The sequence below is a fragment of the Lactuca virosa genome, chromosome 2 (genome assembly GCF_052849685.1).
Source record: "Lactuca virosa cultivar CGN04683 chromosome 2, Lactuca_virosa_CGN04683_v6, whole genome shotgun sequence".
NCBI classification, from domain to species: Eukaryota; Viridiplantae; Streptophyta; class Magnoliopsida; order Asterales; family Asteraceae; genus Lactuca; species Lactuca virosa.
In genome coordinates, this window is record NC_136427.1 from 34721679 (window position 1) to 34734791 (window position 13113).

At 36.5% G+C, this 13113-nt stretch overlaps 1 protein-coding gene across 2 annotated transcripts; it reads left to right on the forward strand.

Moving 5' to 3' along the window:
* Positions 1-4021: 4021 nt before the first annotated feature.
* On the forward strand, positions 4022-5600 carry LOC145159020 (uncharacterized). 2 transcript variants are annotated; one of them, XM_079077910.1, is made up of 6 exons: positions 4022-4153; positions 4292-4439; positions 4550-4590; positions 4936-4998; positions 5092-5151; positions 5292-5600. In XM_079077910.1, the coding sequence occupies exons 2-6, from the start codon at positions 4310-4312 to the stop codon at positions 5367-5369; spliced, it is 372 nt and encodes a 123-aa protein (XP_078934036.1). In that variant the 5' UTR covers positions 4022-4153; positions 4292-4309; the 3' UTR covers positions 5370-5600. The 2 variants fall into 2 exon arrangements, with proteins under 2 accessions (XP_078934036.1, XP_078934037.1); XM_079077911.1 differs by having other exon boundaries at positions 4553-4590.
* The last annotated feature ends 7513 nt before the right edge of the window (positions 5601-13113 follow it).

Below are 13113 nucleotides of genomic sequence, written 5' to 3' on the forward strand. Positions count from 1 at the left end.
ATTTTGAAAACAATTTGTAATAAATGGTGGTTTTTGGTATTTTGAAAAGTTTAAAATTTTTTGTGAATTTTACAGATCTTACACAATGCAAGGGTCACAAACACAGCTAGCATCCTACATATTTCAGTGAAAAGACTCACCTGAACTACTCAATAGAAGCCCAACAACTACCTCAACAACAAAACATATAATCCAAGCCACCTAAAGCTAAACCGACATCGGTCCTTAGTTAAATACTCAATTCTACCCAAGTTTGACCAATAATCAAACTGGTCAAAAAGTCAACAGTCAAAGTCAACAGTAAAAAATCCCATAGCTGGCTGCCACGTCGTGACCAAGCTTTTGGCACGTCATGGTGGCCTCGAGACAAAACAGTCACATAAATTGCCCCTTTCTCACATTTTGAAGGCTAATCCTTCACGTCATGAGAACAATTATTGCCTTCTTAATGCATTAAGCTCTTAATCCTTTAACCCACTCATCCATACTTTCCAAAAGGCTCTCACACACCCAAATGTAACATATAAATCCTTACTTTATCATGCATGTCTAATACATGTCTTTTCCAAAACTAGGTCAAAAAGGGGTAAGAAATTGGTCAAAATCCCATGCATGACATCAAAACTACTTATGAGTCCAGATTTGAAACATACAATGTTGTTGGGACCTTGGAAAGTAATAAAGTTGCAAACTTTATTCCCAACTCTCACTCAAAACTCATTAAATTAGACCAAAACACCAAATACACTTAGATCCAAAGATAAAATGCAATAAATCTTGGAAATTTATAACTTACAAAGGTCTAGAATGCAGATGATAGTTGAGATCTTCAATTACCGAGCTTCAAGGATCAATCTTGCATGAAAGCATTGCTCTAAAATGACCAAAAACTCCAAAAATGGATGAGAGAGGAGAGGGCATGCTCAAACTGGTGAAAGGGAGGCTAGGATTTCTCTCAAAAGGCTTTAGGTGTGATGGAGGGTGGAAAAATATCCCAAAAACACGGAACCACCCTTTAAATACTTAGAAAACCCTAAAATTCGTGGGTTTGGGCTGCCCAGTTCTCACCTCGTGATAGCTTGCTTGTCACGTCGTGAGAACATGCTCCTTACGTCGTGAGAATATGCTCCTCACCTCATGACAACGAGTTTCCACCCAATTCCATTCCAACTTCAAACTATCATAACTTCTTCGTTTCAACTCCGTTTTCGGCGATCTTTGTATGCACAAAATGTATTGATGAGCCCCACAATCCTATCTAATTACTTTTGAATTAATACAAGTCGAAATAAAACCATAATCCATGCAAGAAGCCCGAAAATATTAGTTTTCCCATTTTGCCCTTTTTTCTTCAAAGCACAAATTGAAGGCTTTAACCACTTAACCGACATTATCAACATCCAATAACGTCTAAACCTTATTCCCTTGAAACCCAAGGCCTTTACTCGATCCATTTATAGTCTACACTCCCGAAATAAGGAACTTCTCGAAACAGGATGTTACATTAATCCAACAATATTGTACTATCAAAATCAAATATAGTATCAACTACAACAAAACTCTATGTCTTAACATATATAAATAAATAATTCAGTTATACATAATTTCTCTATCACTCAATAATGATTACTAATAGTTGAAGCTATATAAGCTCGTTACTCCGTACGACAATAATCAACTATAACTCTTGATTGTATCAGTTTATTACTCCATAAGTTATGATATAATGTTCATCTAAGTTGTATCAACTAATTACACCATACAACAATACTTTACTGTAGTTTCTTAACTATATACATATATTAAATCATAACACGTAAATAAATAATAACCAACATATTGTATCATTCACATAATACAATAATAAACCCATATCTATATATCAATTATCTAGAGGAAAAACATGGTTACTCAACTTAAGAGGTTCCATGTGAATGGAATTCTAGCTCTAGAAGTCTTATAGCTGCTCCCATTTCAGAAATTGCATAACTATCAAAATAACAAAACTTTCTTGAGTACTTACAACTCAAGGTACAACGAATTATTCACAACTTGATCCGACACTTTCATCAAGTTCATAACCCCTAATTATATACAAACTATTCATACACCATGAATTGGTTATATATGTGTATTAATTCATTAAGACATAAGTTTAATATCATCTTATTCGTCATTTCAAATTATAAGTCATTTATACATGGCTTCATTTATTTCATCAAAACTAATTAAACTCTACGTATAAGTCATCTAGATGACTTAATTCATAAAAATATAAACTCAATTTTACCATTCCACCAAATTGCTTAAACGATGGTTTGTGTTCATCTCTCCAATTTTAGTATTTTAACCATAAATTCCATTTATAATCATGGTTACTAAACTCATAGCAACAACATCATTATATTTTTCTTTCAATAGAAGCATATAAAATTAAAGGCTACATCATTAATCAATTTCATCCCTAAAAGCTTCAACTAAGCTATTCAAGAAGGTGAAATTTACCCCTTAATCCAAAAGATGTAGTTTGATGATGTATTATCTTGATTCTCCTTGTAATTAATTTCAATTTGAGCTCAAGATCTTCAAAAAGCATCCTCCCATGTCTTCTAAAACGTGGTGTAACAAATGAGCATTAAAATCTGATCTCCTCATGATTATAACCTGTTCTATTAACTCTTCTGATAAGTCGACCTCGAATCGTAGCATACATCCTTCAGATGGGTCGTGTTCTCTTTAATATTGTCACGTTCCTAACTCTTACACGTCATGTTCTCACCTCTTTCTAGCATTGTATTTAAATACATGCCGCGTCACGTTAAACTAAGCATAATATATTTTTTTTGATCAACAAATCTAATTTACTTCTAAATTTCTTCTTAATCCACCTATGTCCCAGATGAGACTTGAACCTTCGACCTCATGTAGGGATGACAATACCTGATACCGTTAGTCTAGAAACCCTTTGGTTATAGCATAATAAATTACCATAGCATTTACCATGTGTCGCGTAAATCTACATTACACATTGCGTTTACTAGCTCTAATATAACGACAAACACTATCGTTTTACGTCGATTGATATGCGTCACATACATCTAAATTACACCTGGTGTGATAGTAATAGCTCCAACACCTGACAAGTTTTCTGGTTTTACCCTTGGTCACCAATAACACCACCGTTAACAGTTTAACTCAACTCTTAAAAGATCTTAGTAACCTTTATTAACATAATTCATAAATAAGAGTGTTAAAATTCTATAACTCACAAAATGAAGAAAATTCTCCAATGGTCAAAATGCCTATATGACATATATAATAGAGCATACACAATAGGTCTTTTAGGATGGGTTGCTAATAAGTATAAAAAAATTGGATTAGATTGTGTTGTTTAGTTGGAAAAGAGTTAAATTAGTTTTTTAATAGAAAATTTGGATTGAATTAGGTTGTTAATAGAGTTTGAGTGTGTTCGGCAAAAACTAGCTGGTAGCGGGTAGTTTGTAGCTTGTAGCGTTTTCTTAAACGCTACATGAAGTAATATTTGGATTTGAAGCGTTTTGAATAAACTAAACGCTAGAAGTTTGTAGTTTCAAACAAAATTTTCTGTTTTAAATGGATCGTTTTGTCAAACGCTAGAAACTAGAAGCTTTCAAACGCTCCAAAAAGCTTCGTGCCGAACACGCCCATAGTCTAAAAACATCTCCAATGTATTAGTCTTTATAAATATTTATAGTATTTGTCAACTAAATTTTCTAATAACAAATTGATAAAAAAGTTAAAAAAAAAACTTTTACCCCAATACAAATAAATTTGTATAAAAGTATTTTATTTTTAAAAAATGACTATAGAATAAACATTTTTTTGTTAGAAGATAACAATTTTTTAAATAATTTATTTAAAAGATAAAAAGCTTTTAAAAAACTTACATATGTTCTAAAAACTATTTTTTTAAACATGCGCCCATTCGTTTAATCAAAAATATTATACAAATCGACTAATCGAGTATTCATTCCAAATACTTGAAATTTGCCCATATGAATAAAAGCTGCGGCCAGAAATTAGGTTTAGCCTTCGGGGATACTCAGGCCGTATCCGTTCCACCAACACATCAATCGTCCCTCCCTACCGCTCCCTCGGCGCCGCCGCATCCGCCGTAAGACTCACCTCTCTCTCTGCTCATTCCGCAACAGAGATAACTCAAGCTCTGTATCTTCTATCTTTTCGTTTTTAACCTTTTCGAGTGAGTTCTATTTCTACTAACACTCACACATATCTTTTGAGCGAATAACAGGGATTTTTATCAGGAATCATGGGCACTCATATAGATAGCATACACCAGAGTGATTTCATGTTCTGTGAGATTTGTGGAACAATGCTTTCCTTTGATTCCAGAAAGTATGTTCGATGCCCACTCTGTAATTTCAAGAAGAAAACCATAGGTGAAATTTCATCAACAATTATAGGAGAATCTCATTTTTTTTTCATAAGTTTCGTAATCTATTCGCCTAAATTGTAATTTCATGAACCCTAATTTTTTTGTATTTTTCAGAAGTTGCTGGAAAAGAAATAAAATACACAGTGAGCGAAGAGGTATGCACTAAGCTGTTTTGCTTCAAAAACTCATTTTATAATTGTTTTTACAAAATTAAGCAACATACTTTATTTTTACCCACAAATAGCAACCAATTTACATTTTGATTAATTTAAGCAATATATAACCTAGAAACATGATATTTATATGTGCCAATGTCTACATACACACAAACACACCTATGTATGTACAATTGTAAAAAGGGTTAAATGTTTATTTTTTTTTATGTAACAACTTTTCACATTTTTATCTCAATTTATTCAACTAATTGGTTTTTTAGATGAAATATGAAACATTATACCTATAAATGTTTAATCGGTTGAAATATTGTTTATTCAATGCAGCAAATTAGAAGAGAGCTTGGTTTGTCATCAATCGAGGTTTCTGGGGAAAGAACACGATCAATGGTGAGTTTTTTTTTTCATTACATAAATATATAATTAAAAAAATTACTTAATATAATCATAAATATTATTTTTTGGGTTTCTGTTTGGCAACAGGATTATAATGTAAGATGTCCAAAATGCTCAAACAAAGGGGTATACTATCACACACAACAGGTATACATATAATCCACTCATTTTTCTTTTTATTCTTATGGCCTAATGCATCATGTACTTGTACAGTACAACTGTAACAAACTATTTTTTTTTTATTTTTTTTTTATTTTTATTTTTATTTTTGTTTTATGTTTGAACAGACGAGATCTGCTGATGAAGGACAAACCATGTTTTATAATTGCCCAAACTGTGGATACAATTTCACAGACAATACATGAGAAGTGAAAGTGTACTAACTAGCCCCTCTACTTTCGTTAATTACAATCAACACCCTCCAATTTTAAATCATGTAGTTTTGTGTTGATTGTAACTGCAATCTTACCTTCTATGTTATGTGTTTCTTTATTGAAACTATGGGCATGGTGTTGTGTGTGTGTGTGTTTTGGCAAAATGTTATGTATAAGTTATAAAACCGAAGGGCAATTGCAACTTAGAAAACTTTAGAAATACATTTGGTGATTGAAATCTTAGAGTTTACAAGGATACAATCAACTGAAAATAGTGATAAATTTGCCAAAATAGGTCACACAGACAACACGACTTTGAATATAAAACTTTATAATCTCCATTTAATTTGTTGTAACAGACTGTAAACGAAAAAGAATTTGTCATGAATTTGAATCCAATTCCATGTGTTGTTTGGTTAGCAGGAAATGGAATTAGAATTAATTCCAGATTCTGTTTGGTTCGTAGGAAATGAAATTGGAATTCATGTAAAATGATGGAATTGCCCTTTTGTCTATTATGCTTTAATTTGCTTTGTTTTCTAAGTTATATGTAAATATATATTATATAAATTATTAAAATAGTAAAAAAAATTCTAATTTACTATACCATTAAACTTATTTTTCATATTTCTTCAACAATTGAAACCCAAATATCAAACGAAATCTTTAGCAACTTCCATTTCATGTTCAAGATTCTTCTGCATGCTATTTCTTTCATCTTTTCATGTCAATAAACAAGAGCATAATTGTGTTACCAATCTTTCTAAATTCAATAGTAAACTTATAACAAAAAGGAAGTTGAGATTTCACACACCTTTTATGTTTTCGCAAAAGACAATTCACCAACAGTAAAACTCATATATGTATAACTAAAACAACACAATCAATTTTCACAATGTTGTGAAATAAAAAAGAGATTGACAAACATGATAAGAGGCTGATTTTGACGAAACGAGGCAACAACAATTCACTTACCTGGCGGACGAATCGGAGAAGAGGCTGATTTTGACGAAACGAGGTTTGTCGACTGATTTTGACGAACAGGTTGTGTACGTGAGATAGGGTTGTATGTGGGTATAATGGTAATTGTAAACTTTCCTTGATAGTAAGGAATTCATTCCATCCTTTAGTCGAAGGAAAGTATTTTCCCTCCTTTGAAGGAATGTTTTCTCATTTAGGATTCTTTTTTCCTCTTTAAAGTTGAACCAAACGCAGGAATTCAAGGGAATTTGAATCCTTTTCCCTCGAATTTCATTCCATTCCTGCCAACCAAACATGCCTTACAGTGAGGTGATTGGATTTCAGGATTTCAGGTTATTATCTAATATTCAGGATTTGTTTTTCCATTCCATCTTGAAAAATCAGCCACCTAATCATAAAAATGATTTTTAAATAAAAAGTTATTATCTATTACTCTGGATTTGTTTGTTTGTGGAAAATAATTCAGTTTTCCATGAAAATTTTCAAATGAAAATGAAAATTTTGAAAACGCTTTTGGTTGATCAATTTTTCAAAAATTTTTCAAAAAAAAGGAAAATTTCTGTTTTCCAAATTGTATGTAAATTAGAAAAGTGATTTTTAAAGTTTTCCAAAGTTTTCTAAATTTTAAAATGAAAAATGAAAAATCCACCGTTTCAACCGAACATGTTTTCTAAAAATTCCACTGAAAACTGAAAATGAAAACTCAACTCTATTTTCTGAAAACGTTTTCTACGAAAACGAAAACAATTTTCCACAACCAAACATACTCTAAATGTGCCAAGGGATTGGTCTTTCAATATGAGGATGGATCGATTAATGCAGTCACTTCCTCAATGCAAAAATTACTTGAACTGTATTAGGAATGAACAATGCATCTCAACAGTTGGAAACTTATAATTAGTTTTTTGTTTTTGAAACCCATAGGAGTCCCAAGTTTAATGGAAATAAGGCTTTAAAAACATCATTTATGGTCATGGAGGAAGAAAGTATTGATTAATCACTTTGCTTTACTCACGGATGATTGGATATGTGTTTATTGTTACATACTTTTGTTTTCCATCTTAACAAGCTCATGGCATTATTTTCTGTAGCATACGGTGAAGAATGTTGACCGGTGTAGCATTCCACTTCTATTTTATGTGGTATGTTTTTTATCAGGCTTTACAAATCAATTATCATTAGTTTTGTTTTGGACAATATACATAATAAATAGGCCATATTTATTGTTTATTATGAGCGATCCTTTGGCAAGGTTGTCCCCTGATCCTTTTAGGAAAGAATCTGATTGATATATTGGTATGTTGTTCGTATTAGGCTTCGATTTTCATCTATGTCTAGTGTAGCAACCTTCTTCCATTTATTGTGGTTTACCTTTTCAATGTATTTATTGGTTTAACTTTTGTTTTTCAAATTTAATTATTGGTTTGGCATCTTTGTATGGCATCCTATTTATATTTTCTGTCCAATATTGGTTAAAGTATTCTTTTTTATGATATATTTTTTTTGTTTAGCTGTTCAATATAACATCCTTCTCCCATTTTCTATGCAGTAGAAAGCATTGTCTAATGTTTATTTAGTTTTTCATTTTTTTCTCCATTTTTTTCATTTCTATTTATATTACATAGTACTTATATTTTCTACGCCATAAGTGGCTGTAGACATGACCCTTATACACCTCGTGGTGACCTTTTTTGTTGCAAGAACCAGGGAAAGGTCGCGCAAAAAGTTGGTAGATGGAATTTTATAAAGGAACCAGAAAGACATAAGAATATTGAGGATGCGGACATTGATTATGAGTGCATAAATTTTTTTAAGACTAATGGACTAAGGGTTGCAATGTATGTATTTTTGTCATGTCCCAAAAATTACAAAGAGATTTTTTCAATTTGAAAATATAGTAACCAAGTAAAACCTTTGTTTCAAAAAAATTAGGTAGCATTCGTTTGATTAAAACCATACACTATCATAGTTAATTTACAAACCGCATAAACGAACATGTTCGAGGCATGTGTAGAGTCCTGCCGAACTCTTATTACGAACTACCAACAAAATTTTTAATCCCCAAATGTAATCATAAAGCTTAATGAGTTCCCCAATATACCACATATTCCATCATACATTCAATGCATCCACACAAGAGTTCGGATCTCGTGCCTAACAGTCGAATCTCCAATCCATATAATCATACCTAACAAACATACATGAAGTAACTCGTTTGCTCTAACCCCGGGTGAATGCTATGGGCCAATTCATAGGCTTACATTTTGCCATGGGCTACCCTCATGATCTTTCCTTGCAATGCCATGGGCTACTCCTATGGTCTTACGAGCAAGTGTCATGGGCTACCACCATGGTCTTCCCCTGTAATGCCATGGACTACCCCCATGTTCTTATACAAGTGCCATGTGCTACTCCAATGGTCTTTCCCTGCAATTAAAATGTAACAACCCAAATTTCCAAACAACTTTTTCATTTTTAAATAATCAAAACATTCCCATAAAACATGAAATCTCAATGACAATTGTTTTCAAAATCCATAACATCAACATTTTAATTCAAATATCAGAGTATCCCCATATGAAATGCTGGAGAGTACATGACGTGCCATCAAACCTTGCCCTTGCCCTTAGGCTCTGAAGTACTTATAACAGTTCAACAAACTGTAAGCTAATGCTTAGTGAGTTCCCCAGAGCATACCCCATAATCACATAATCCATATTAGCTATCAAAGCTACACATACCACAAACCATGCATACAAACATATAAGGATGCCTTGGGCTCCTCCCAAGGTCTTACTCCGGGATGCCATGGGCTCCTCCACATGGTCTTACACCTAGGTGTCGTGTCGTGGGCTCCCCCATGGTCTTTAGTTGGAAAGCCATGGGCTCCCCCACATGGTTTGACATCCGAGTGCCATGGGCTCCCCCATGGTCTTTACCTGAAAAGCCATGGGCTCCCCCACATGGTCTTACATCCAAGCGCCATGGTCTCCCCCATGGTCTTTACCTGAAAAGCCATGGGCTCCCCCATATGGTCTTACATCCAAGCGCCATGGGCTCCCCAATGGTCTTTCATGCAAGTATACCACATATACCACCTAGCATATAACCAACTAACATGCCACCTGTCACTGCATCAACTAGTGTACCACATATGATAAAATGGGCCGGCCATGGTGCCTTAGACCCATTGGTATGGTGAGAAGACTCACGTCTCAAGAATGATGAACTGATAAGATATGATAGGTCCCAACGCGCAGCTCCAACTCAACTGCCTACAATCATCATGTGACTAGATTGTCAAATTCTCGAGATACCAACAATACCCTCAAAGTCAAACTTGGTCAAAGTCCAAGTCAATAGTAGGCAGTTGAGTTGGAGTTACGCGTTGGGATCCGCTCGTGCTTTGGGCACGCCGGCCAGGGTCGTCAGGGAATCTTTCTCTGTTGTGAGATTGAGGACCTTCGGTGTCCGTGGGCGAGCTTGGGTGATTATGGAAATTTAGGATGGAACTGGTTGAGACTGTTGAGTCAAGGGGTTGGTAATCAGGAGGATGTGGTGTGAGATACAGGTGGAGATTCATTGATGTTGGGTCATGAGTGGGTATCAAATCGGTTTTGGGTAAGATCTCAAGTCGAGTATCATGCATTTTTAGTGTATGATTCTTTGTTCCAGCAAGAATATGGATTGAGATATTTACACGCTGAGGGCACAATCTCCAGGTTCAAGGGTAATGGATGGGTTTAGTTGATGGTGGCTTGAGTTATTGTGATGTGTCTTGGGTTGGTTTCATCTGTGAAAGAGCCATATCATGTCTGAAGTGAGGAGAAGATCGGTTGCTGAAGACCAGGTAGGAGGTGAGGCTGCAGTGGGTCATGTAGCGTTCATTATGTTAGCAGGAGTTTGATGGCAGGGCGTGGAAGCAAGTGCGGCCAGCCGGTTTTCCTTTTGGGAGACGCGTGGGACTGTTGTCTGTGTGTGTCTTTTGGTTCAACAATCGGTGAGGTGTCCGGTGTTTTGGGTAGTGGGCAGCCAAGTTGGGACCAGGGAGGTTTCGACTTCGTCTGAGAAACATCATATGGTAGCAAGAAGAGTTGAAGTGGGTTTATGACTTGGGGATTCATGTGTGGTAGAAGTTTTAGTATTGTGATGTTTGTTTGTTGATGAGAGGAGCATCGATTGGGCGCTTCGAGCGGCGGAGGAAAGTGGATATCTTCAGGACTGAAGTGTTGGGCAACTGAAGCGACGAAAATAGTGTCGTTCGGTCATCGGGAGCATTCCAGTCATGAGCTGAGGGCCGAAGAGGGCATATCAGACTCATGTTGTGGGCTCAGAAGCAACCCAAACCTATACTGAGGACCATGTAAGGGTATTCTAGTCATAGGCTGTGGGCACAGAGATATTGATGGTTATGTCCATTGTTGGAGCGTGTTCGGAATGGATGTGTTGTTGAGGATCGGGCGAGTTGTACTCGGTTGTGACGAATCAGAGGATTTTGGATGAGACACAAGGATAGACCCTCAGATCTCAAGTTATGTGTAGGCCCGAGTTATGTATATAGAGGTATTCCAATCTAGGGTATTCCATCATGAGGATGACCGGAAACTATGATTGATTGGACCTGATATGTTTGGTATTCCAACCCGAGGGTTTATTGGGCCAAAAATGTGTGGGTTACGAGGGTATTCCATCCTAGGGATGACTGGACCCGTCGTAGGCATGCCTGGTATTCCAGCCCGAGGCTGATTGGGCCAAGCATGAGTGTTCATGTTTACTAGTGGGTTGATTACGTATGATAGTTTGGGAGCTGAAAGACGAATTATCCTGTCAGCACAAAAAGGGTTTGCTTCAGGAAGAGGGAAGGCTGGGTTCCGATTCTTTGGATCATCAAGATTTTGTCAGGTGGGCAAAGTGGCATGTAGGTTAGACCTTTTGAAAAGGTTCGGTTGGATTCACATCGCTTTTCATGTATGGCAGCTGCAAAAGGCGCATATTGGATGAGTAGGCGGTTATATCGCTGAGTGATGTTCAGGTCGGAGAGCACTTGAACTATGTAGGGAGATCAGTGGCATCATCTGAAAGGATCTGAGTAGACTTGGGAGCCAGAGTCCAAGATGCGGGAGCATTTTCCTGAATTGTTCACCGCAACAGGCTTATGAGGACGAAGCCTAGTTTAAGTGGGGGAGAGTTCTAACATCCCAAGATTTGTCATTTATAGTCCCTGGGGATGGAAGGTTAAAGCTATGAAAAGCCTAAGGGATAAATTGCAATTTTGGGATCAGGAGGAGTATGTTGCGCGTACATAAGGGTACACTGAGCGTACTAGGCGCACCCTAGTACGCTGGGCATACACTTGTGTACGCCGGGCGTACTCATGACAGAAGGAAACCCTAATATCTAGGGTTTAGGGACTATATAAGCAACATTATGAACACAAAACCCTCCCTTACCCCAACCTCCACTGCTTAGAGTCGTTTTCCCTAAACCCTAGCCATTTCCTTGAGTGTTTGAGCTTTTTGAGTGTTCTTGAGTATTTTAAGAAGAAGGTGTTGGATCAAGGAGTTGGAGAAGAAGATCAAGCTTATAGATCTGAAGTTGGTTTGTGCCCTAGAACCTCCAGAAGGTAAAAAGCTTGGAACTTTATACGTGTGTGAGATAGATCTAATCATTTTAGCTTTACGGAAGCATTCTTGTCCCAAAAGTCCCAAAATGGTGCATGTTATGATTTGGATGAAATGAGTTGTCCTTTCAGACCTTAGTAGAGGTCCTAAGTGATAAAAATGGTGTCCCAATAGCTAGATTTGTCTCATGCATGAAGTAGGAAGGTCTTAATGGATTAAGACCATGTGTTAAGAACTTTCTGGACGTCCAAAGTGATAAAGTTCGAGACTTTCTAGTCCTATGGCACATTTGGTCGATGGATTTGGAGTTTGGGCTTAAGTGCTTAAGCCATTAAGCACTTATTAGGGTTTTGGTGAAACCCCACGTACGCCCAACGTAAATCCAGTACGCCCAGCGTACTGGGTCAACCACCCCGATGGTGGTCAACATCAGGACGAGTACGCCCCGCATACGTCCTCTATTGGGCCTTTGGAATTTGGGCTTTGGGTTTTGGTCTGTTTGTGGACTAGTTGGATTTGGGCCTTTGCTGGACTTTACGAGTATAATGTTTTGGGCCAAGTTTTGATAATGAATCCTAAAATTAGGCCCAATTAAGGAGTTGGGCCCAATTTGGTAAATTGGGCCAATAATGGGTTTTGCATAAGAACTTTCAAGGTTATGGACTTGGCATTGGGCCTTGGACTAATAAAGAGAATGGACATGATGGATTATGTAGACCCTTAGTCAAGATTGTTATGTTGTGTAATGCCTTGGTATTTATTATGTGACTGTTCGGGATTCCGGTGAGGCAACGGTCATAGGTTTTCGGTACTTCGGCACTACTTACGAGGTGAGTTACCTCACTATACTAAGGGGTCTAAGGCACCAAGGTCGGCCCATTGGATATGATATCCTAGCAGTTGGTTGTATATGGAGTATGAGCTAGTGTTGCATGTTAGTTGTTATGCCAGTTAGGTAGATATGTAGGACTACCTATAGTATTATGTGATTATCTATATGTGCATTAGTTGTGTTATATGTCGACATATTATGTGGGATAGGTTGAGGTGAAACTGCTCCGTGCGGTAACCAACAAAACCCAGGAGCATTCCAGATACGAGCTAAGGGAGACTCGTACTATGGGCTCGGGAGC